At 35.9% G+C, this 26981-nt stretch overlaps 1 protein-coding gene across 2 annotated transcripts in view; it reads left to right on the forward strand.

Annotated features, from left to right (window-relative positions):
- Nucleotides 1–25840, forward strand: part of LRCH2 (leucine rich repeats and calponin homology domain containing 2) — a 53460-nt gene extending 27620 nt beyond the window's left edge. Inside the window, exons 12-22 of one of the 2 annotated variants that reach the window (XM_080365960.1) lie at nt 1584–1661; nt 5149–5217; nt 7717–7765; nt 8892–9008; nt 12200–12244; nt 12697–12747; nt 13808–13865; nt 15720–15832; nt 16942–17079; nt 17374–17451; nt 18640–25840. In XM_080365960.1, coding sequence (XP_080222086.1) covers nt 1584–1661; nt 5149–5217; nt 7717–7765; nt 8892–9008; nt 12200–12244; nt 12697–12747; nt 13808–13865; nt 15720–15832; nt 16942–17079; nt 17374–17451; nt 18640–18759 — 916 coding nt within the window. In that variant the 3' untranslated portion in view covers nt 18760–25840. The remainder of the gene's footprint in view (nt 1–1583; nt 1662–5148; nt 5218–7716; nt 7766–8891; nt 9009–12199; nt 12245–12696; nt 12748–13807; nt 13866–15719; nt 15833–16941; nt 17080–17373; nt 17452–18639) is intronic. The other variant, XM_080365961.1, reaches the window with a different exon arrangement.
- Nucleotides 25841–26981: the final 1141 nt, after the last annotated feature.

Below are 26981 nucleotides of genomic sequence, written 5' to 3' on the forward strand. Positions count from 1 at the left end.
TTAACATGTTAAAATTAATTTGTCTTGGTTTGTAGGAGTTGCGGACCCTGCATATAGTTTGTTTGCGACTGGTTTATTAAAATACAAGGTAATTTAAGTGGTACTTCCTCCATTGTCTGATATGAGATACAAATTTCCTATGAACCAAAGAGCAAAATTGTTCAAACGTTATTCTGTCAAATGAAAAAGCATATTTTTATATATATATATATAAAAAATAATTTGAATAGTATAAGTTCATCCTGACGAACTGCCTGTCTTCATGTTGGCATCACAACAGAATGATTCTTCAAAAGTAGCTGTAGAACAAGCAGCAGACTAAAGGAATGTAATAGAACTAGTTAAGAACTGTGTAAAATGAAGAGTAAGAAGGAATACCTGCAGTTGCACAGGGTGTAGACAAGCTGGGGTAGGAACAGTGTTCTCTCTGGTTCCTTTACCAAGTAGGCAAATAACCAGTGAGGTACTTCAGCGCGAGTAAGCTCTTTCCTGAAAGGTGAAAGTTGTAGTTGGTAATAGTTCATTATTGTTGTTTATTATCCCATAGTAATGGATTTAACTTTATGCCAGCTTAAATACTGTTTCTTTTGAATTTTTGTGTAATGACATTTTGCACTGCTGTTTTGATAGTTGAAGTAAACGTGAAGCCCTCAGAGAAATCGATCCTGAAACTGTAAAGAGCTTTAAAAATTCTCCAGTGTTTTACATAAGTTAAATATAAAAGCAGTAGTATGTATGTGCACACAGAAAAGATGAAATATGTTTTCCTTATAACTCTATGCAGTGTATTTACGAATGGTTTGTTCACAGAGAAGGGAAAAATACGATTGAAATATTAATGCTAATATGTTCTTATTAGCAGAAGTATTGCAAAACCATTTAAGAATGCTAATTTTTCACATATTAATTTATTAATAAATAGACAATAAGTGGTTTTCTCTTACTAGGTTTTTATATGATAATTATTTATATTGCCTGTGGGTCTTGTTTGATTAGTTTTAGTATTTCCTGGTTATTTAATCATTTGAAATACCAAGCCACTCCTCTTCTGAAGTACTGCAACTTGAATTTTACTTGTCATGTGTTGTTGTATCTTATTGCGGTGATCTTGCTAATGGTTCTGCTTTGCTCTTGAATTGTTCAGACATATACAATCTTATTAGTTAAGTTTTACTGCTTAGTTTAACATTTATATTTTAAAGCTTGCTTATGTATCTTTAAGTCCATGAGGACAAACCTCTGATATAAAATTTAGCCCTGACTTTCAATCCGTAGTTTTGTGAATCTATACTTTCTTGCCATAAACAGCAGTAAGAATAATATTTAGAAGTGTAGTGAAGATATTTATGTGTTTATTTGTGGAAAATATGTTCAATCTGTCTAAACAATCATCAGAAAAGTGAGCATCACAAAATAATTTCTTACTAATCATGTTTCTGTTTGTTCAGTGTGAGTTTTTTTAAATATTATGCAGTCTTCTTTCTTTTTGCTTGCTATGCTAATGACTTCCCTGTCCTCTCCCATCAACCTGTCCTGCTGCTTCTTCCACCTTTGGCTTTGGTGTACATGAAATATGAATACAGACGAAGGCCATTAAGCTATAGAACTTCATTCAGTGAAAAACTCTTCCAGAGGACAAGGGCGGCAGGACGTGCATCAAGGTATAAAGTGTTTGTAGAGCTTCAGATTTCCAAAGTTAAAATGTGGACTAAAAACCACAGTTTTGGCTGTTTCCTGAACAAAACCAAAGGGATTGGCTCAATTAGCCTAGGATACTTCGGTATCAAAAGTAGATTGCAGTATGTTTATTGCTCTTTAAGATTAAATACTACTTAAGGAAAATACTTAATTGGGCAGCTTGCCAAAGAACATTTAACTGAGTCCAAACCTAGAAGCATAACTTCCTGTACCGTTAACATGCTTTCTCTGCAGTGTTTTTGGTTTTTAATGTATCGTACCTCAAGTATAGAACGTCAGGCAAAAGTGTGGGCCTTTAAAATTTGTTTTGTTTTATTTAAGATACCTTGGTTTTAAAGTGGTAATTTTCAAATTGGCATGACCAGTGACAATTTCTTTTGCATTTGGCAGCCGTGAGGGAGGCATTTGCAGATACACAAACCTCACAGGTAACAAATCTGGAATGGGCTGTGTAGACTGTGCTCAGACATGTAGGCGATGAATCCAAGTGATTTCAGACTTGTGTTACCTTATCAATTGAAATGCTGTAACTTACTCCGGATATTCCTGGTCTTTTTCAAAAGAAAGTAGTATAGCTGAAATTAAATAATCTTCATTAGTACTAAATGAGCTGGTTTCAGTTTGCATCAAAGTATGGCTTCTTACCTCACAATTGCAAATTCCTAAAACTGTGGAAATCCCTAAGAACACAGCCTGTGATCACAGAGCAGTGCCATATGTGAAGACAGTACACTGCTACTGAATGAGTTTAAAATCCATCATTTTTTTGTCTTTCTGTAAAATATGTCTAATGTTTTTATATACTTTATGGACCCTAGGTAGTGCTTGGTTGTTTAAACTTAAAATAGCATTACCATCATTCGCTTCATTTGTGTCCCTTAGTTAGGATGTTGTGTTTGCTCAAAATATGAAAGTATAAATGTCTTGAGAAGAGACCCACTTTTTAAATACTTTTTTTTGCAATATCATCGTTGGTCTTGCCATTGCCTTTCTTTCCCATCTAGTTGGCAGTTTGGAGTAGGTATTACACTTGCAGGATACAAAAACTAGAAAAATAAGTTTAAAATATATATAAATGTGCCATGGTGTATGTGCTGTTGAGTATTTACATCTCAAATTTTGTATGAATTTTAGAACTCTGTTTCAGGGTAATAGCTTGTATGCTACCTCTGTAAAACAGAATTTCTGTGGTTAGTAGGAACCCTAAGTAGAAAATTAGACGCGGTACTAACACAAGTGTCCTGTGCAAGTTCTTATTTAGCAATGCAGTGTGACCATCAGTAAGTAATTGGCCTGATAATTGATGGATCTAATAAAAAAACAAATTGGATTTAATGAGTTGTAGTCTGAATGGGAACAGTTGGTGAATCTTTGCACCATTGACACCATCCTGAAAAGAACATGACTTCTGAATGTGAGTTACCTGTACTTTCATTTTGCACACTCAGTTTTCCATTGTATTTCCTAGAAGACAGTTCTTAACATGACTATAGTAATTATGCCCCCCCTCCCCGCCCCAGCCTTCTGGCTGAAAAGATAATGTTGCCATGAATTCTTCAGTCTGCAATTTAGAAATTCAGATTAATTTTTTTCACCATTTTCTTTAACTAAAACCTTTTTGAAGTTCCTTTAACAGAAAATTCAGATTTCTCTGACTGGACTAGTAACTGCTAACCTGACAGATACTGAATTTACTGTTACTTCCCCATCAATATTCTTCATTTTATAAACAGGAAGTTTTATAAAGTAAAAAAAAATATATTTTGTTTATAATATACTTTATTATAAACTCAAACATTAATTATATACATGTTTCATAGATACAGGGTAGCTGTAAAGTGCGTGTGTATATGTGTTTGAATTAGCTTGGATATTTTTTTCTTGTATTTCGTATAGTGAGTTTAAAATAAGTGGCCTGCGTTACATACAATCATTGAACTTGCACCAAAACTGACACTCTCCATGTAAGTGTTGCATTAAACTGTTTGGTGACTCAAGTTTTTTTTTTTTTTTTTTTTTGAAAGCTCATTCTGTTGTAATGGTCACAATTTGCTACAAAGTCTCTCTGAATTTCTTATTGTTTTCAGTTGAAGACATAAGGCTCATTTAAATGGGAGTTCTCTAAAAAATTAATGACTCTAAAATAGTATGTTGTGGTTCGATAACCTATGCTCTGAATATTAATTTTTTTGTAACTTTTTTTCTGGCTATAGTATAGTTTAATTCTGGAATTCACACTCAAAAAATCTTAAGTTTCTGAAAACAAAATACAGGGAGCAGATCCTGCAGACTGTGAATGCTGCAGACTCTGTTGGTTAATGGCCTGAACTTTTCATAGTCTCATTGAATTGAGTTTCACACAGTGAAAGACTGAAACTACAAATGAGATTATTGTGATACCTTTGAGCTCAGTAATCAGAAGTCTGAAAAGTCATCAGTCATTTTAGATTAATGGTTGTACTGCCCTATGTAATCGTAATATAAAAAGGTATCTACTGTGTTACTTTCTTCCATTGAATAGTTGGTGTTCTAATTCTTTCAGATTCTTAAATACATTCTAGTTCTGTGTATAATTCAGCATAAATGCACTTTGATCACAGTTCTGCACATGAAGTCAGCGTCAAAGTGTAATATTACTACCTCCAAGAAACTGGAATTATTCATTCAAGTTACTGTTCAACATGACACAACTTGGAAATGTTTAAAGCGTTACTGTTTTGTTAACACTTTACACATCCATAAAAGCTCATATCTTCTTCCTGTGTGCACATGCATGGTATGTGTTTGTTCCAGGTGAAAAAATATTTCTGAATCCTTAAGTTTAGGCTTTTTTGACTATTTACCATTTAGAAAAATGGAATTTTCATTGCTTCATTTCTACGTTAGACTCTTCATTCAGCTATTAGCCTGTGTTTCTCCATTTTCCACCTCTCCTTTTCCCCCTACATTTCTTTTGTGCTTGCAGTGTTTCTTAACCAGCGGCCTTCTTACCTGCTCCTACCGATTTCTTGTGCTCAACCTGCGTATCATTTCTTGTCTGCTTTAGGCTGACTATCCTCCGTCTTCTAATTTTAATGAACAGTGGGACCTTTTGTGTTGAGGGCAGCATAGCTTGACACAGGTGTGAGATCAGTTGAAGTAGTATATATTTAGGGAGAAAACTAAAAGTAGACTTCATTTTGGTTTCAGGTATCAGGTTTTGCTTCTTTAAAGTTCTGAACTTGAACAAGAGCTGGAAAAAATATTGTTGATTTAAATGGAAGCAGGATTGGGCTTGGATTTCATATGTATACACACATACATGTTTAATTTTACAGAAAATATCACTTTAATGTTTTAAACATTTCATTTACAGGAAATGTTATGCAGTGAAAGTAACATGTATTCTAAAATAAAGGTTTAACTACCAAACTGTTGAATAAATACATATATTTTTTTTTTTCTTTCTAGGCTTCTTAATCATTCTGTTTCAGTAAGCACAAGGAACAGGCCAAAGCAGCCAATGGAATCGGAAAAATGGTATTGATACACAGTGTTCAGTATTTTAATTTATTTATAATTTGATTTTTATATTTTTTGTGTTGCTGCTGCCATCTTCTGTCAAGAGTTTTCAGCTCAAGATGAAATAGAAGCTGCACAGATAATCTGTTCTTTAGCTTCTTTCTTTCAGATTAAAAAAAATATCTGTCCTTTTGAGCTTTCAGGAAAGTTGATGTCATCAAGAAACTAATTTGTGGGTCTGATGATGGCAGCAATTCAGGTGCCCAAAGATGAGCATTCAGTGATGTTTTAGATACCCGGTTCCAGTGCAGAAGGTCATGTCTGCCATAGGTAACAGTCCTGTGCAGATGTGTGGGATCCTGTGCTACATAAAATAGGACTGGGGCTGTGCTTAGGCACCTAAATTTTCCTCTCTGGCAGTCCTTTTGTGCTCTTAAGAGCTATTGGAAAAGTGTTGCTGGGAGTTTAGCCTACACAGCCTGCAAAACCTTTCCTGTTTGTGGAGGATGTATCAATGAGGAATCCGTTGTCTGCAGGAGCTGTAGTCTTACGCTCTTTTTTTTGAATTAAAAAAACCCACCACAAACAACAACAAATGAAAATACCCAGAACCTTCTCTTTAGGAAATTGGGAAACAACAGCTTCCCATTTCTGACTACATGGGTGAGAGAGAACTTACAAGTTTTCAGTCTTCCCTCCCTAAGGAATCCTGGAACAGTTCTTTTAATCAGTTTGGTCAAGAAATAATCTATTTTAATTTTTAATCTAAAGCGAGCTTACGGGCAGCTTCCTAACAAGAACTCAATTTGAATGGTGGCTTTTGTGATTTTTGTTAGCTCCACAGTCTTCTAAAATCTGCACCTTCAAAAGAACCTGTTACCTGCTTGTGTATGTATCTGCCATAGTTCGGCTGTGAATCTTGGAGAAAAAAGCCGTAAGTGCTGTTGGTGTTGCTAGAGAGCTCTCTACGGTTCAGGCACACATCAGGAAAACATTTACTCAAAGAGAAAAGGGTCACGGTGTAGATATTTCAATGCCATACATCCTATTTAGGCTATCTTCTGTCTTATTAGTATCTGTGGTTTAAAAAAGTTAATTGTGCATGTGTCCTGTGATTATACGAACCATGCTACAACTACTGCTCATTTGCATTTGGAACTTTCTAGTCCTTGGGTTTTTAACGTACAGTGTCTGTTCTTGGAGATGCTGTCACCTATTGTAGTGTACGCTGCATTAGGCCTTCATATTGCAGGGCAATCCAGAAAAGGTTAAATTTACTTCTCCCCATTCGTTAATGAAACAGAAACAGTTCTGAGACTTAAAACCAAAACAAACAAAAAAACCCACCCCTCAAAAACCCCCAGCCACCCCCCACTTCTAAATTTGAGGTGTGCACACAAGGTAAGGTAGATGTTGCAGGCTATTTGTGGTTTTACTGCACTGATACATAGGAACTGAAACCACGCAACAGCATAAGGAACATACAAGGAGATTAGAAAGACTGTCATATCCCCGAAGAATTTACACTTATAGAACATGTCATAGTTAATAGATACATATACATCAACAGCAAAATTCAATTTTTATTGCAGCAGTATCTGCAGTTCTCAACTGGATTGCTTGGCAAGCTATTGGACATGATTCAGACAAATTTTCTGTGCCTAACCGCTTTAAAAAGTAGCGTGATTGGTTTGAGGCAAACTGAAAGAAAAAGAAAGGAAGAGTAATACAGAATAGCAGAAATTAAGTGCCTATTTGCTTTTCCTTTAGGATTTATTATAATTGCTCATGTTAGTTTCTTCTTGCATTCAGTCCCCAGCTGTAAGCCTTTTGGTATACTGCACAGCTTCCAAGTCAGCTGTCAGAATATGAATGAAGTAGATGCTGGTAACATGATAGAAGTGAACTTAACAGAAAGATTTTGAAAGAAAAATTTGAAGTGACACTAAATCTAAACATTTTTCTTTTCCAGATAACTTTCAATCATCTCAGGCAGTCCATCTTCCAGAGTGTATTTTTTGAGATTTTGCAGTTTCACTGTTCCATCTTAAAATGTTTTTCCTTTCCCTATTAGTTTAAGCTTCTACTTTGCTGTATAAGAGCTAACAGTGAAAGGAAGCATGTCAGCCTTCCAAAAGTTTAAAAACAGATCTTTTGTCAGCTTTGAATAAAATGTTTCATTAGTTGCTTTGAGAAACAAAACAAAGTAAATGCAGTAGCAATCTCTAAGGATCAACATGCTTAAGAAAAAACTTTATCTTAATAAAGTATTGTAGTGTGGAAGACCTACTGTCCACGTATGGTAAAGGAGAGTGAAATATGATTTGATATTTCAGTCACATGGATAATTTTTAGCCACATTGTGACATCCTTATAGAGGTAGCCAAAAAATACTGTAGCACTACAAGGAAGCTGCTGTTTTAAGTGTTCGCTTTTTTGATATTTTTACAGTAACTTGCAAGGTTTTGAAGTACACAAAGCAGTAAATTTCATAATGCCTCTCATCTTAATTTTTAGTGTCTCGACAGATGAAGTGAATTCCCCGGTGTCTCCATACAGCTGGCAGGTAAATATAAAAATGTGTATGTGGTGGCTTCGTATCTGCATGATTTTTTGTTTGGTTGAGTTTCGTATTTCTGGCAGAAAACTGTTATACATTCGTATGGTTTCTTATACACATAGTTATTGTATGTATGTAATTGTGGTGGAAAACATAAAACCGAAGATCTTAAGCTTCAAGGTGATTTGACTTGTATGTAATGGAGGCTTTTTGTTTTAGGAGCATATGGTACAAGCTTTAAGATCCTGAAACTAATGACACAGAAGTTTTACTTACTTGGGTTTAGTATTTCTTTACATGTAAATTTTATCGCTTCACCATAATGTTCTTTTTGTAAAAATTTCAAAATGATTTGAATTATGTAGGCATTTCTTTCCCCATACCTCACTGAGAAGCTTGCACAACACAATAAAATTGCAGTGAAACTGTAGATACTACTTTTTAATTATTTTAGATTTTGATCCATTAGGTATTTACAATTGCTTTAAATGGCTTGATATTCTCATATGAAGAAATGGTTGGAAATGCAGTTTTAGCCTTATGAAAAGGTCCCTTCAGATTGTCTGCTTTCGGTTTAGACATTCATACATATTCATTGTTATTTTGAGAATAAATCTACTTTAGCTGTCTCTTCAGAATACATTGCACGATACAATACTTTGGAAGAGAGATTTCTTTTACAGCTAGTTGATGTCTGTAATCTTTTAGATAGGAACAGCAGACGAGTACTTAAATTGTCTTGCTGCAGCCAATCTTTTCCTGTGCAGTGAGTATTTGAGTTGAGAAATTAGATATGCTAGTGGCTAACAGCACTTCTTTTTTTGAAGTTATTTATAGCAGCCTTAGGTGGCGTCCTAACATACCTGCAAATATTAGGCGTAGTGCAGAAAAGGATGTTATTTTATTAAGGATTGCTTCATAGATGCTTTTTTTTCTATGAAATAGAGTTTAGGGTTTGAAAGGAAAGAAGTGATTTCTACCAGAATCACTGTTAAGACCGGTAACACTTTTATGTCAAAAAGCTAGATTATGAGAGGCACAAAAAATTCGTAATTGTAGTTCATAGTAACTTGTGTTAATACATGCGAGGTGTATTTACGTTTTACTTTAAAAATATTTCTGAACCTTACAGCCACTGGAAAACCAGAAGGATTCAACGGATGAGCAGCGTTGGCCAGAAACACAGCCAGTGATTTGGCAGAATGAGGAAAGAAGGAGAAGTAAACAAATTAGAAAAGAGTATTTCAAGGTAATGAGGGGGTAGTGTGGGTGGATGACACTTTTTTTTTTTTTTTAACAACAGTAGAAGAAACTATGTAACTAAGTAAAGGTAAGAGAACCTGAAGGGTTGTCAGGCTTTTACACGTGACCTGTAATGTTTTTATTTTTCAGTTAAGTATGTAGGGAATATGAGTGTGCTGGAAAATAGGAGGAAAAAAATCAACCAAAGACTTTGTTTATCCTTTAAATATAAGAAAGTAATTTACAGTTCAACCTGGTAAAGCCAGAAACTCATCTTCAATCGTTGGTCCTTCCGCATCGTCAGGGATTTTTTTTTTTTGTACTGTAGTGCGAGGAAAATAGGCATTACCTTTTTGTGTAGCATGGTTATAACAATGATTTATGCATTTTCTCGCTGCATTAGTTTGCATTTTAGAGAGGAAATCTTCTCTGTATTACTTTGCTGTAGTGTGTACCATTGGTCACCAGATGTCAGTGTCTGCTTATTGGAAACAGGTGAGTTACAGCAGCATTAGATAAAATTTGTATTTGGGTGGAGTGGAGAAATAGGAGAATTCTGACCAGTGCTAGGTTGAGTTAAAATTAAATTTGTCACTTATGAAATTAGTTTCTTGGGTCTTTGCCATCAAACATCTTTCTTTAGAGATCCCTAGTATTTCATAAATTACATTCTATGAAAAAACAGAGAATGCCGTATAGTTCAGATACACTCTTGTGATTATAGAAGCTGTCTGTCTTTTATTTTTTTATTCTGAAGAGTTGTGGACTTGTATCCTCTTTCCAGGCTTTTCATCTCTAAATTAACTTTGCCCTGCAGCCTTTGCAGGGAAGGGGAGAAACGTCCAAATCAAACAGAATTCAGACATTCACTCATTAAATAGCTGTGCGGTCAATACAAACGACTTGCATTGGTGATTCCTCGTAACTTTTAAGGACGTCTTTAAATGCTAATACAGATTTCAGTTTTGAGCTCTGTGATGGAAGGAAATACCTGAAATGACATCGCATACAGCTATAGACATACCTCGAAAGTGAATTAAGCAGGGTGTATCATTAACAAAAAATGCTGTATCACTGGTAATCATTTGCAAAAACAAGGCAATGAGCAAGTGAAGTCAAGTCTGTCTTCCGTAGCAAACTGGGGGAAAAAAACCCATACCGCTGCTGTGTATTTTCACTGAATGAAAATACAATTCATATTGTGTCCATGTTTTCTTGTATAAAAAACTCACTGAATAATCCTATCTGTGCTACCAAACGTTCGTATCTTAAGAATGCGTGCCAGATTACTGTGATAAGTCATTAGAACAGGGAAAATTTACTTGGTTCAGCATCCAGAAGTATTTATAGAGCATCTTTATTACACATCTTGTATATTTTTTATTGTACCATTGTACTGTGCAGCAGAAGAGTACAAAAATGCCCGTGAGAATCAGAACTTTTCTTGTGGCATTGCACTGAAGTCTTGCTTGAAGCTGAAATCTTTGTTGCGTTAAATATGTAAAAAGAATCTTATCATTGAAGACAGTTTTATCAACCAAAATGACTTTTTCTTTATTCTTTGTTTTCCTCCAGAATAGCTTGTAGTCGTTTTGGATCCTACCTGCATCCAAGCTGAAATTCTTGTTAATGTATCCACAGTGGAAAAGAATTACTGGCTTGATGTGGTTGATTATGGTGGAAAAACTGTAACACAGAACTGGCCTGTATAAACAGAAGTCAGCAGCAGAGGACCGCAGGGCACAGAAAATTAGGCTTTGCCTTATCAGCTGCCAAAGTAATATATTCCTTTGTACCGCAAACATACAGGAAATAAACCCAAGAAGAGAAATATCCAATCTTGGATATATGTAATGGGTCTCTATCAGACCCCAGAACTACCTGTACTCTGTGCATAGTTTAAAAAAATTAAATGACCACCAAAAACAAAATCTACAAAATCCCCACCAAAAGCCCTCAAAAGACAAACCCCCCCAAAATTCCAAAAAATTAAAACAACAAAAGAATCCCACTGACCAACAACTGACACTTTATTCAGTTACTCGTCAAAAGTTGTGTTTAATTTGCACGGAAAATGGGTGGCAGTAGGATAGCTAACAAAAGCTGTTTGTCCTTTGCCTCAGTTTTCAAGAGAGATGCTGTTCACCATTGTCTGCATTGTTCAGCCTGTAGTTCAAAAGCTGTTGAAAATTCAGCTCTAAAAAGCTGTTTAATTTCATAGTCCAGCAGTGCTCCGTTATAACTTTGAAGACAAATGTCTTCTATATAAATATATAGATATATATAAGTTTTTTATATATATATAAACTAATAAATAAAACTCTTTATAATAGAGCTATGTAAATTTGTGTGGTTATTAATATTAAAGAATATAGCTGCAAGTCAGGTTTTACTTCCTTTTTAAGACATTCTTTGAACTAAAACCTAAAAGTACCCCTGAAAGTCAGATCTTTGAAGGAGAACCATCCTTCCAGTTCTAAAGTTAGTCTGAATTTAGCCTGTGTTACGGGTTATATGTCATAAGGGTGGGTAGGCCAGCCATATACACCCAGCACACTTACCGGCGTGGTGTAGTGATGAATCTTTTTGATTCTAGCTGCATTTTCTTAAATACTACTTGTGTAAATTTCTTCCTTCAATCCCTTCTTTATTTCCTAACCTTCTAGCATAGTGGGAAGTGGGACAGTAATGCATCAAATCAGACAAACCCGTGGAAGAAGTGCTGGTCTTAAATAGAAAAGATGTGATCAGGTTGTGAAGTTGTGAAGAAAATACTGATTTTTTTTTTAATTTGATTTTTTTACTATGTCAGGTCAACCAGTGTAGTTAGTCTTAAAGTTACACATAAACATTGTAAACTTTCACAGGCTGCATAATTTTTTCTAGCAAGCAATGCTTCAGGGTAGCAGTTAAGATCTTTTCATGTGGATCAACTGTCACGTGCAGTCAGTTCATATTGTAGAAGTATTTAGTTTTAAAATGCTCTTAACTCATCAACATAATGAAGATCTTGACTAGCTTATGAACTAGATACTCCTTTTCTGGTTTGTTTCTTTTTTGCTCCTTTTTGATTTTGTAACATGTTTTTTTTCTCAGCAGCTTCACCAGTAATAAGTAACATCTGAGTGATATCAAGCCATTTAGTTCAAATGAAAACCATACTTCCATTTTAAAGTAATAATTGTGTGTGTTTTGCAGTATAAGTCTTCCAGAAAGAGTTCAAGTGGAAATGAAAATGATGAGGTGAGAAATAGTAACTGTGTAAAATATTTAAGAAAACATTTTGTTCATTTGCTTTTTATGAACATCTCCGAGCCGCAGTCACAAAACAGAAGAATGTTGCCTGAGTCCATGCAAACAAACTTTGTATTCCAAAGCCATAAAAGAAATAAGTATTATACTCCTTTATTTGAAAGAACTCATCAAGATTGTACTGGGGAAAAGTAGGACATTTACTTGCTTCTGTAATAGGAAAGTTAATTCACATATCAAGCCCATGTAATGTAAAAGTCATATTCGACATAAACAGTGAACGGTGTTTCCTTGATTTACGTGCTTTTAAATTTAGCTGCTGCCAGTTTGTCACTCACTTGACAAATGTTGCATGTCTCATGTAGTGTGTACTCATAATTTCATGTTTCTTCTTAAGTCATAATTTTCGTTTTTATAATTTCATCTCTTTGGTTTCTTTTTAGCAAGACAGTGATAATACTAATGTGTCCCCACAGTCTCCTGTGTCGTCTGAGGTACAAGTTTGTGGTTTTGTTTTTCATTCAACAAACACTTCTTCGTACACATTACTTGTCAGCAGATTTTCCATACAGATGTGAAGCTGTTAATTTTCTTTGAAGCTGCAATTAGAAATATTTCATCATAATAAAAATTTAAAAATAGATAAAAACTAGAGACAGATATTACAACTTGCTTTACCTTTGTAACTGTCGGATCTCTCCTAGATTTCTTTTTGACTTGTGTGTAGAAAGGTGCATTGCTTTCCGAATAAAAATAGCTAATAAAACGAAAATCAAAATTGCCATATTTTCTAAGCGTCCCCTATGTGCCAGCCAAAGGATTTTAAGTAAAGCTTGTGGTTTAGTATTTTATATAACCCAAAGGTATGGACACTTCTTAGGGAGATTCATCCTTTACGATTCTGGCTGTCGCCTCTGTGGTGCAGCTGCGCAGCTTCGTTCCCTGGTTACGTTCCTTTGTAAGGAATGGCCATGTAGTCTCACTGTGGCTGAGCTACACTACTGAGGTCTGAATAAAACACACAAAAGTGTCTTTAACATTTCTATCTTGTGTCAATAAGGAACCTGAGGGAGCATAACAAGAACATCTCCCGAGTAAAATGAGTTGGAATAAGGATATCTGATGTACATACCAAATTACTGAGTGCATCTCTCTTTTTAGATGGTGAAATGAGAAAAACCTGAGCTTCATAATTGAAAGTAAACATTTCTTAAGAAATGTTTTGATGCTTAGTATTGGGAGGATTAACTGCATTTGCTTGCAGCTGGCTTGGAACTCTGTTCACAGAATGGTTTGCAGTAGTTTGAAATGGTTTAGAGTAGGTGTTAGTTAATTTGGTGCTGTTTTCTTTTCTCAGTAAGAGAAATTTATCTGCATGTAATGATTACATTCATTCTTTTTATTTTTTTGATACTGTCCTCTTCAAAAGAGTGTGTTACAGTTAAGATGGACTCAGTTTTCTTGGGCAACAACAATTTAAACACATACCTTGATGGGAACAAAAGTTAATTCTTTCAATGCATGGAAGAAAATTGACTTTATCTCTTTTAACAGGATTATGAAAGGACAGATAGTAACACTCATGGTCCATTTGGTCTCAAACCAAGGTCAGGTAAGCTGCTGTTCTAACTTAGCATGATAGAACAAATGTTTATTTCCTGGGCTGAAATACGCAGTAAGGATGGCACATGCATGAATTAAAATGAGATGGCACAGTATAGCAATCCACCCAGTGTACTTACCACAGGGATAGTACTGGGAAAGACAGACAGCTGCTTTGACAAATAATTGAAAGTTCCCCAAGTTGCACAGTGATTTAATTTTTTTTTTATTCCCCCACCCCCAATTTATTTCTTGCATATTTATTCACCGTCAATGAACAGGGAAACAGCATGCAGTTTTGCTGAAGACCTGATGGCTGTGGCAGGAGGTTTTTGAAAGTAGATTTTTGTACCTTGTCCTATGAAAGGGTGCTTTGAGCAGAGCTTTGCCAGGTATTTTATGACTTAGTGCTTTGTTGCACCCTGGCTCTTCTGAGAAGGGTATGGCAGTCTTGGAAAGCCGTATTGTCTAACGCAAACTTTTGGTCCTCTGAATTCTAGGTACAAATAATACAGCCTTTTTTGCAGTTACAGTATTTATTTGCAAATGCCTATGTGAATATTGGGTGTCAACTGCAAAACATAGTTTGCAAAAGCCACTTGTGCAGTCCTTTTTCCGATTAATATTATTCTGTTTTTAAGGGAACAGTCTTCATGCAGATTCATTAATGTTCTCAACTCTTCAGTTTTGTTTTATTCGGTGTTTATTGTAGCAAAGCTTGACCTCCTTAATACTACCTGGGAGCCCTCAGTAGCAGAGTATGCCTGACTGAGGTCATGCAAGTGGTTTCTTCAGGGCCCTTGAGTCACTTGAGATGTGTAAGCAGTTCTGTGAATTTCTGTGCCAGAGATAGTTAGGTTAGCTGCATGTGCCAGGTCATGCCTGGCTGTGATCATTTAGAGGCTTCTGAGTTATCAACGTCCTCGGTAGGTGCATCTGCATCAGGAAGGTGCAGATTTGATAGGAGGAAGCAGGCAGGCTTGTAGTCGGGTTTTTTTCTGTATACAAACCACATACTCAATGTATAAAATCAGAGCAGTGGTTTCAAGAGTATCTATAAAATTTCTGTTATTTTTCATTGTTACGTGTCTTATTAAAATCCAAACTGCTAAAAACAATACAGAAAGTTCTAAAGGTGCAAGTACTGATTTTTTTTCTTTAAATTTTGCTCCAAATGCATGGGGTAAAATACTTAAGGGTACAGTGGTATTGCTACAGAATCTTTTATTTGCAAGTGTTCTACAAAATAATAGAATTCTCATTGGAAGGCTTTCTGACCATGAAGAATAGTAAAGTGAATGTAATGATTTAACAGACCTCATTTTCTAAAGAACTCTGCACTGGTAGATGAGACATTTCATATTTTTCAGTTAGTTCTTTATTAAAGTGATCATCGTGTCTCTGCATATGCACACCTGACACATGCACGTATGTGTGTATATATATATTTTAAGTCTTTCATTGTAAGTTATATCAGTGAGCTCTATCCCTTTTTTAGTCTTCATAAAGACTTTCTATTTTAATTAAAAGTAAAACACGATGAAAATACGTTCAAAGCTAGATTGCAAGATATGCTTGGAAAAAGTGTAAATGGAGTAGTAGATCTCAAACAGATATTTGAATATTGATCTCAATTCTGTCTTCTTATTTTGTAGTTACCCATTTGCACTTAAGTAAGATGAACTGTGTATTTTATTTGAAAGGTAACTTTCATGGACAGCATCTTTTACATCAGCATACTTAAATATATTTGTTCTGAAAATTTCTGCAGCTTTTTTCCTGTTTTTATCCTTGGGGGTAGATTTTTAGTTGTTGCATTTTTTTAATCTGGATTGTGAAAACTAACTCCACTAATGTTTAATAGCTTTCAGTCGTGCATCGCGCCAGGACTATGGTGCAGTGGATCCTGGATTTACAATGAGGAGGAAAATGGAGCATTTAAGGGAAGAAAGGGAGCAAATAAGGCAGCTTCGCAATGTATGTACCATTATTTACTCTGTGGATGCAGTGCATTTAGTTTGCTTTGTACCACAATTTAAACTGTTATTATAAAATCATTGCAGTTGTACAACGGCTTCTTGGTAGTGATATTTCTTCTTAAGGAATTTCATCTAACAGGCTACACTGCTGCTATTTTTGGTCCATCCAAAATACCGCCAGGAACGAAATGGTTTTTTAGCTGAAAAACGAAATTAGAAATTAAATGTTTTTAGGTTTCTGAGGTTTTAGGTTTTTTTAGGGAGACAGTAATTCTGCTTATGTATGCTGCTATTTGACCTGAGATTGGAAGTAGCCTACTTGAAGCAGCTGCTGACCATAGCCTTCTGAATAGCCAAATGCTTTTTGAGCATAGAAAGTTGTTGCAAATTATACAACAGTGAATGGGTTCTAATTTCAGGCTTCCAGTATTTTTTCTGTGTAGTTCTGTTCGCAAGATATTTAACAGTTAATTGTAAATTGTAGCAGCTCTGCTTTTCAGAGCAGGACTAATTTGGGGTGTGACTTCAATGAAGGCTGTTTCTGTCTGGTTCATTTCCTGAAACAGTGAAGGCTTGGTGCTGGAGTGGAAGAAACTATTCCCCGCCTCCCTTTTCGGTTTTGTAACACAAGTGTGGGCACTTCTTGGCCACCTTTTTCCTCAGCTATTTAGCTGTCATCTGCACAAATGAAATAGCCATCCCCAAAGTGGTTGTGTTCCCTTTTTTCTTTCCTCCTCCTCCTAGTAAAATTGTATGATTTCAACCCACAAAATCTGCACGCTAACAGCTAATGAGATATTTGGGCTAAACGTTTCTGTCCTTAAATTCTGTGCTTTCCTATTATGAGTAATGAGTTCACTGTATGGCTTTTGAGAGCTATGTATCAGGGTAGTTGTTGACTGAATGTTTTTATGTAGTTGCGTAATTAAAAACAAGACAAAGGGAATGGAAGGTTAATGATATAAAGAGGAAAGAGTATTTGTACTTGGTACTTTTATTTACTTAAGTATTAAAATGTCCCTTGTAAACGAATGTTTTAAAATACCCTGGATTTAAAATAGAAATTAGATAAGGTTGAAAGTAACATGCTTATGAACTTTTTAATAGAATCTTGAATCAAGGTTAAAAGTAATTTTGCCAGATGACATTGGAGCAGCATTGATGGATGGAGTAGTTCTTTGCCACTTAGCCAATCACATAAGGCCACGTTCTGTTGCCAGCATTCACGTACCATCGCCAGCAGTGGTAAGTCATTTGTCTTACTTCTGTTGCATCTTATGTAAAAACAACATTTTGATGTTCAGTACTAAAACACCATGAATCATGTTTACCATATTAATGGGCTACATTCCTCACCTCAGTTTTTATGCAAGAACATTGCATTAAACAAGGCTCAGAAGTTTAGTTTAAGAGTTATTTTCATATACTGAGTCTTCACAAAATTTGTTTTGTTTTTTTAGCAACTGTAACTGAATTTGCATCAGAAATATACAATCCTTCACGAATGTATGGTGAAGATCTAACATTCTGTCTTTACAGCCTAAACTCAGTATGGCAAAGTGCCGAAGAAATGTTGAAAACTTTCTTGATGCTTGTAAAAAATTGGGCGTTCCACAGGTATACTAATTGCTTTATTGACTTACTGTTAAGAACCACAGAAAATATCCGCAAATACTGAAGTTCGTTTGGGGGTGGGTGGGTGGATTAATTCAGGGAGGAATAGTGATTTCAGAGCAAATACTGATCAGGGAACTTCAAGATCTGAAAAGATGTCCCATTTCTGACCTGTGGCTTGAACTTGAGGAAGTTACTTTTTTTATGGTTTTCTAGTTGGTTCCTTACAGTAAAAAATAATACTGACCTCCTTGTAAAATAAATTATCATCTAAACAAAAGAACTGATGCAAGAGGATGATGTAATATTTGAAAGTCTTGAGTATAGCGGCTTGCTTTGGAATGAATTTCAGTGCTTGCCTAGGAAAAATCCTGCAATTACAGAAACATGTAGCCTGATCAGCTGTCTTTTTTTTAGCACAGCCATAGTTGCAGCCCATTATTCAGGCTTCTGTTGCCCAAGTTCATCCTCTTACTGCCCTGTGTGAGGGGAGGAAAAAACCTAAAGAGAAGTAATTTCCTGCGTATTACAAGAGAAAAAACTCTCTTAACCCTTTGTAGTGGAACAAGAATATTAGTTCATGGATTTAAAAGCCTGGGATACTGCTCTGCCACAGCTTCTATCTAGTGTAGAGCCACAGGCCATTCAGAAATTAGAGATGCTAAGATTTACCTTCTGAATTACATATAATGCCAGCTAGCAGTTGGGAAGGTTGTCCAGCTTGTGCTGAATTTTGAAACTGAAAGATTACTTTCTTGGGGAGTGGCTTATTACTGAGGACCCAGTCTATCAGCACTTCCAAATTTTCCCAAGGGAAAAATGGCTAATAAGCCTATAAAACAAGCTAATGGGGAAGTAGGCCACTGAGCCAACAGTGCCCATCAGCCTGTTTTTCTTGCTCTGCTTATGAAAAGAAACAGTCTTTGGCTTTATGAAATAATCAGTCTTTTAAGCATCTTCTGATGCTGTCTGTCATAGTTTTAATGCTTTCAACAGATCGTAGCTATAATTAGTTTCTGACCATTCTGTTCTGTAGACTACCACGTGTGAAATTTAAGGCCAAAGACATTTTCCATGCAAGTGTCATGTAATGATGTATGTGTGACTTCAGAGACAGTTTTGCATTTGTTACCTGCCTTGGGGGGAAAAAAAATGAATGAAACTTAATTCGCATACTGCTTTATTTTGCAGGAGAGACTTTGCTTGCCTCATCACATTCTGGAGGAAAGGGGTCTGGTGAAGGTTGGTCTCACAGTTCAAGCTCTGCTTGAATTGCCTACATTGAAAGTATCTCAGCTTTCCTCCATGTGACATGACTTCTTGGAAGCTAGACAACTTAACCGTTCTGTTAATTTGGATTGCTCTGAGGCAGTTCAGCTTCCTACATGGGAACACCCAAGCCATCAGAAACTAATACCTGTCCAGATGCTGTAGACAGCCTTACTTTGGAGTTGTACGTGAAAACCTTGGAGTCAGCTGACAGTTAAAAGAACATAATTATTCTTTTTTTCTTTTGTAATTGGATGCACAAAGAGATTGTGGTAGCATCGGGTTCTCTTTCCAGTTAAGTTAAAAGCTGCCATTTAACATCTTGCAGTGTTACAGTTAAATGCTGGATTTCTTATCCTATGTTGAAAATGTCGTTTGAATTATTTTGGAAGTACAAAGCACGCACACGCATACCCACGCCCACACCTCCCCACACACTCCATAATCTTTCAAGTCAATAATTTGATTTAAAGGTAAGACAGAAATGTAGCGATGGTGTATGATGGTAAAAATGCGAGCAACTGATCACGTGTAATTCATTTTCACTCTCTCAGAAAGCTTAATATTTGTGTTCTTTATTTTTTGCACTCCTGATTGTAACTTACACACTTCTAACATTGCCAGTATTTAGTCTGAGTGTATGGTGACTACACAAAACAGTATACAATGGGAAAAAGACACATTTTATTGAGTTTTTTCCAGTCTTCTAGGTTGGTGCCAAATATTTTTTTCATGTACTGTAGATTGTTTACATGTGAAGTGCCTGTGTAATTGATAACTCTTAATAGTCTTAAACATTTTTGAAATTTCTTTGTTTAAAATAGATAAAATGGAGATTTTTAAATATTTTAATAGGTTTTTGTAAAATCAGTATGTGAAGATTTAAGTAATACTTCACATTTTTGATGTTGGGTGTTTTAAGTTTGTTGTACAACTTGGTTATTTTCTTGTCTAATTATTAGAAAATACTGTAAATACTTTTTATTTATGATATTTAATTTGATAATACCTACCTAATCACTTTTGGTTTAATGTATTGTTGGACAAAATATAGTTGTCTACTTTTCTTCGTTTGGGACAAACAAATGTACATGGTGAGTAAGACATGAGGACTAGTGATGCATACAGAATAATGTAGGACATTTTGATAAAACTGCCAGAATCTCAGGTTTACGCTGTGACTTTCAGGATTTTGTGTAATATTGCTCCTGATCTCACATTACATTTTTACAACAGGTATATCCATAATTTATTTGGGGAATATCAGTGTTTATCTTTTTAGTGTTTACGCGATTTATTGTGTAATTTACACAAGTGTGGCATAGCACACAAATCAGTTTGTACAAATGTCACTGTGCTGAGACATTAGACTTTTCTGGATAAATGTGAAAAAGAAAAATTTCCACTGTGGTGGTTTTTTGAAACTTCTGAGTTTATGTATTTGTTTGCTTCTGCACAAATTCTCGATGTTTTGAGAACATTCTGAAACCATACACAGTTGAGTTCTTCTCTAAACAAATTGCAAATAATTTCATGACTTTAGTAAAAAAATCTGTTTGCATTAGTTTGTTCTTCATGAATAGGCAGCTCAATTAAAAAAAGAGTTCTGGATATGTTTGCCAAGTGTGTAACAAGATTTGATTTTGTTCTTTCCAATTGATCAAGACCCCATGTAATGTAATTCATAAAAGAATGGGGGAGGGGTATTGTTTATACCTTCCTTCATTTACTATAGTCCTTAAAATCAACAGCTGAGAGGAAAAATAACCCTTTTCTGGTAAGATTTTTTTTTTTAAGGTACATTATTTTTAAATCCATTGAAACAAGCTGATTCACGTGTAACAGTTATAACCTGCTATTGTTTATAGTGTTTTCTTAAAATTCAGCTCATGGAGAGGCTGGTGTAAAGCTTAATTTGCAGTCCTAGGTACAAATCTTATGCTACATTAATACGTGTTTAAGGAAATTGGATTGCTTTGACCTTTGAAAAATACCATATGTCAAATCTAACTTTTAAAAATCATTCACATATAATTTAACAACTTCAATCCCTATTTTTCATTAAATTCAGTATCTGATAAGTCATGCTAAGACTAAAATGTAATTCATTAAGCGGAATGCTTGGTGTCTGCTACACTTGAGGAACTCAACCATTCAAAAAGAGTAAGTCCTTGTCTTTCAATTCCTTGCTGTGGTACTCAAAACAACAAAGGTCTGTTTCAGTGTGTTAGTCATAGAATTGCTAACTAGATTGTCACTTTTGGTTACCTGGCTTAAATTGATCTGCACTGCTCTTTCATTGTCATATTTAAATATGTTTTCTGATCTTAAAGTAACTTTTTTCCTACTAAACTAAATTTACCAAGTTATATCGTAGTGCTAGCATTAAGAATTCCCTTGATGATAGCATGCCAGATGCTTACCAGGGTTTTTTTAAAGCTTATTTCTTAAGTAACTTGAAAACTGGATGTGAAACTGATGTACTCATTTTAAACTGTATCATTGAAGTTGAAAACTAGTAATTCTTTTTTTTTTTTTTTTAATGCTCTCAAGTTCTTCCTTACACACCTACTAGAAACAGTCTTGCTTTGTTATTCATTGGAAATTATTATGGCCACCTTCATGGGAAGGATAATCGTGATTCCTACAGGACCTCCTTTTTAGCATTGAAAAGATTAATGGCCTTCAAGTATCCTTAGGAGCAATCTGGGAAAAAGTCCACTGTGCCTGGATGGGTGTTTTCTCATCTTTCTTTAGCTGTTTTTACAAATAACGATAATAATGTAAAGCCTTGCTAAAACTGGCTGTTCCCATCATGATCTTTTTAGGAGCAACCGCAAAAAAGATGCTAAATATTCTGAATTTGAAGTTTTAATTTTAAAGCAGCCTGTGGAAATTGTTGCTGTCTTTGCTGTACAAGAATTTGCCTGCTGTCCCCTTTCTCCCTTTCCATTTGATTCCCAGCATTTTCTTACTTGTTCACAGATCTGATGACTTCACGTTGCTCATTACTGCGTGCCATATTCCTCCTTCCTCTTTACTTTTTTTTAAGAAATTGGTTCAGTGGCACTGGGGCACTGCTGTGATTCCAGAATCCCTGCTGCCAACATCCAAGTATGTGTGGGATATCCTTTTCCCATTTTGTTGAGGATGCAGTGTCAATACTTGGTACAGCTGACAGGACGGTTAAAAACAGAGGCCTGCCCAATTCCTGTTGCAGTTGTTCAGCTTTTACTTTGGAGGTGAAGAAAAGGCAACATTAAAAGCTTTAGGAAACTGCATTGTTTGCCTAGTAAATTGGAGTTAATAGGGTGCTTTTGTTATTTGTGAATGCTGTACAAAGTTACTGCAATAACATGGTCTGAACTGTAAATTAGTGTGAATCGGCATACTGACAGGGCTCCTGCCTTGGTGTTTGGTTTGGTTTTTTTTTTTTTTTTTGATTTATGTCATTGGAATGTAGCGTGTCGTACATGAATGATCGTTCATTTAAGCAATAATGTCCCAGATATTGTGAAATCTTAAAACAGTGGCATTAAAATAGTTGTAATGCGTGGACTTCCCACACAGTATCTCAGAAATACTTCACGTCTGTTATATAATGCTGGTAAAGCAGTGTGCTATCTGGGGCACTGCTGGGGGTGCAGAAAACCATCTCTACCGATGTGTCTGGAGGATTTCCAAAATACACTAAAATGATCATAAAATACAGAGGAGTAAGTTGGAAATAATGAGTAACTACGACATGAATCATCGTAATTTCTGGGTAAATACCTAGTCTCACTGAAGTCAGTGCAAGTATTGCTCTTGACTTTATTTCACCTTTTGATTTATGGAACATCTGAGCTGGAAACCATAGCAAACTTGGCTTAAACTGGTTTGTCACCAGCAAGGCTTTAGTGTCAGATCTTTTACTAAAAATAGTGTTCTCTGGTAAGACAAGGGAAGCTGTAAAGTACTACACAGATTTATTTTTTTAATACAAATTTTCTGATGTGCCATATACAGTATTAAGACTAGGAAAAATTAGTTTGAAGCACAGCTTTCAGACTAGGGGGAGGTGTATCACCTCAATAAAATTGCAGGTGGGGATTATCAGCAGTTACTGCAGTTAAAAACTTTATTTCAAATACCATTTAGCGGCAGTCTTGTCAGGTTTTGACATAAATCTGTAGCCATGTTCAAACAAAAAAAAAAAATGAAAAGGCATCTGTTTTCACAAAAACTGAGTTTCTGTGTGTCTTCTCAGTATTGGAGAGAGACAAAGGTCTGCCACTTGTTTCTGCTGATTCCTTAAGTGCTTGTGTGGAAGGTAGCTGTTGCATCTAACACAGCTGCAGTCTGCCTGTTTTTCTTGGCATCGGTCTGTATGGGCAGAGATAAAGCACACTTAATAATTCAGCTGATTCCAACTGAAAGCACCTGGTGGGAGTTTTCAGCCCTTTCTGAAGATAGGAGATGACTTTATTGGTAAATCAAATTTCTCTTTCCTCCCTAAGTCAACCTAATATATGTGTGTGTTGAAAGAGGTACACGATATTAAACAGTGACTTCTACTTGAAAACCAAAAGCAGATACATGAAACCCCACCCCAACACACGCAAAACCGGAATTAAGACCAAGAATGGGAAAGGCAATGTATAGTTGTCCAAGGAGAGGGTGCTCTGAGTTGATTTCACGTTGAATCACTTCACAATGAAAAGCCTTGAGATTCAGTAGAGAAAGAAAGAGATGTTCTGTAGCTACTTCATGCTGAGGAAGGTGGATCATGAAGTACAGGGAGCTTTCCGTAGAGGTTAAAATAACAAGAAATTCGGCATCTTTGTTTTCCTGAAGACTATATGTTTTGGATAGCTCTTTCCCAGTGCTGCAGAAAGCATTGCCCATCCCAAGCCCTGGGCAGGGTGCCCAGGTGGTGCCTTTTGCACCCTCTGGCTTTGTAATGAGATTGCCGCGGGGGGTGCAACTTCTAAAGGAAACTTCATGCTGCTGTGTCCTCCAGCATAAGCTGCAGAATTCTTCTAAATAGATGTTTTCAATCTGTGTAAAAACACTACAGAAAGTGCTGACTTTACTAGAGGGTAATAGTAAAGTAGATTCACCGGTAATTAACTTCCACTGGCAAAGAATGATGGAATGAGGCAGAGGAAGGTTTCTCTAGGAACTGTGGAACTTCACTGACGGAATATTACACCGTGACACTTAGCAGGTTATTGTGTTACTTGTCCTTCCACGTGAGTGAATCAAAACAGTAGTACCGTTTCTTTTTCCATACACAGCGCACTGTGGCATATACGTAATTCATTTACAAATGGAGGGAAAGGCAAACTATTTTTTAATCAGGAATTGTATGGCACAGATATTTTTGGTAAATTAAATATGAAGGTAAAAATTACTCTCTTCCTGTGAGAAAATTTCTGCTGGTCTTGACTATTAAAATAGAGAACATAGGTGATTAACTGAATTGTAGTTTTAACTTGCCGCAGCACAGGAGTAGTTCTGACTCCTGTGTCTCTTATATAATAAAATGCCACTTTGCTTTATTTTTCTTCAAGTATTTCACATAGTACAGCTCTGACAACATGTCTCGAAATAGTGGTTATATGCAATATTTGTTCCCTCATTGATTTTGACTTTCTAATTTTTTTAACACGTGAGGCAAAGGGAGGCAAAATTGCTATAAGCTACCTGATTAATTTCTAGGGAAGAAATACAAGTTTTTATAAAACTGACATAAGCAGACACTCTTGGTTTGAATGTTTTATAGCTAAGTACTTTTTCAAAGAAGATTTTTTAATGTGTTTTTCCATACACATTTTAGAATCCTACTCTTAAACAAAACCAAAAAGTCTTTCCAGGGCTACTTTAGTATATTAGCAAATGTTAAAGGAGAAGAATAGCTCAAACTGACAGTAAATTTAATTGTTTTGGGGAACTTTCCCTTTGGGCAGTGTTAGGTTTAATGTTGTACACAATCATCCTACAATCATCCTAAGGGTTTTTTCCAACCTAGAAGATTCTATGAGCATGTGAATTCAGCGAGACTGGAATTTCCCTCAGTAGTTTTGTAACTGAGCTATAACGTGAAGTCAGCCACTTAAATAGAATTCTCGGCACTGAGGAGCCTGTCACTTCTTTCAAAATTGTGTGAAATAAGGCAAACAACTTTCTGATTCCTTTTTAATCCCCCCCCCCCCTCCCCATGCACACACACTGTAGTTTTATGAAGGCAGATTGTGAAATAGGAATATTTGGAAGTAATAGGATTTTTGGTTGCTTCATTTTTGAGTATGAGTGAACCAGTGTGATCTCTCCAGAATTGCTGTATCAGTTTAGGGTTAGGTCGTGCCACTCACTGCATGGGAACGCCCGTTGTTCAGTATTAACGTGCTTTCTGGAGCATGTGCAAGGCTGCACTCTTCACATGCAAATGTTAATACAGTTGTGTTTACTGAATCCATATGTTACATCAAGCGTTGTTGCAACTGTGGGAATTCCTAGCTGCAACTGTTCGTGTCTGTTGCGCTAGCAGGTAATGCAAGGCTTTGAGGGGCATGCGCAGGCATTGCAAAAGGGTTTGGTGGATTATGCTGGGAGTAACGTGAATGTGTTTTACGTAATGCCTAGAACAAGGAAAATATGATTGCTTTATGGTTATCATTCAGTTGGTATTCAGTTATTTTATTTTGTAACTCGTGATTATGAAACTCAGAACATGCAATGTAACTAAACGATCGGTATGTAAATGTGTGCAGGACATGGCAGAAGTAATTCTGAGGCACAGCTGGAGAGTGATAATTTTAAAATAGATGCTTAAATTGTGTATATACTTGCAAGTTCTTTGGTAGTGCATTACAATTCATTTTGCATTTCATGTTCTTGTAAAGTGTATCTTCCACGTTTTTGAAGATTGTCTTCTTGTATAATACGGTATTAAGTCTTTTTTTCAGGACTTCCATTATTGCTGGAGCTTCCAACATAACATGTTTCTTTTGAAAAATGTTCCTACTGTTATTTTTTTGTAAATAGCTTTTTTGTATTAAACTTGCATGGATAAAACCCACATTTCCAAACCCAGTGTACATACTCTGTGTATAAAATACAAACTGTTTAATAATTTTCATGTATTCAAGTTATTCAATTTGATTTCACTTCACTTTTTACATGTTCGTAGTAAATAATGAGAATTTGTTGTATGTTCTTTCAAATATCTGTTGCCGTTTTGATAAAGTGACCTGCCTCATTACATATCAGGAAATACGTTATTTTGTAGTTACAAACAAAAGAAATGTTAACTCTTATTCCAGGGAAATGCAGGACGCTTCTACATACAGAGTATATTAGGGCTTCAGTTTCGACCAACAGGGACAGCAGCGGTAGGAGTACATGAAGATAAAGATGCCTTCACTTGTAGCAGCATCTTTATATATTTACACACTTTCCTGTCTTACGGTGTGAAAAACACCCAGTGTCTTACAGCATGCGCATCAGACCAACATAGTTGTTTTGGATATTGCTAATAATGAGCTTAATCCAGTATGGAAGCTCCTGCTGACAGAGGTGATCTGCTTCCCTTCTGTTCCATGGGTTGGATCTGGTAATAGCACAGGTCACCTTCTGTGTGGTTTGCGATCATGAATCGCTAGATCCAGCACTAAGGAAACAAAGCTGCCAGGTTTTGAACCTGTAGTTAAGTTAGATTATTCAAACAGGTTGAAATAGAGTTCTGTATGATGAAATTAATTTTTACCTTAAGTTCTTCCTCTTTATTTAAAGATCTGGATGAATTATTAGACCTGAATATTGAAAATACTCTCTTTTGAGAGATGTTTTTCCCTGTGAAGCTTTTCATTCTGCACCTGCACGCATCCAGCTGTTCTTTGTTTCTTGATGAAGCACAATTTGGGGTTATAAAGCAGGAATTAAGGAACAGCGTTACAAAGGAAGTGAAAACCATCCCCTGACAAAGGCATCTAAACAGTTGGAACTTTTTTTGCAGTTATTAATGAGGAGTTTGTGGTTAAAGTTCTGTGAGTCTGTTGTTCAGTTTCCAGCTATAAAGAAAACTCTTTTCTTATGAAAGGGCCTTTCGGGTCTACAGGGGGAATGATACCATGCGGAGGCCTCTGTTCCAGGCTGGACTCCGTGAACCATGAGATTCCTGTCTGTCCCTGGTCATCTTCATGGGGAAGGTCACTGTTGAATAAGGAAAGTGTGTTAAGGAAAAAAAAAATAAAATTCTGCGGTTTCCACATGAGATGTAT

The sequence above is a fragment of the Falco punctatus genome, assembly GCF_963210335.1.
Source record: "Falco punctatus genome assembly, chromosome: 15".
Classification (NCBI taxonomy): Eukaryota; Metazoa; Chordata; class Aves; order Falconiformes; family Falconidae; genus Falco; species Falco punctatus.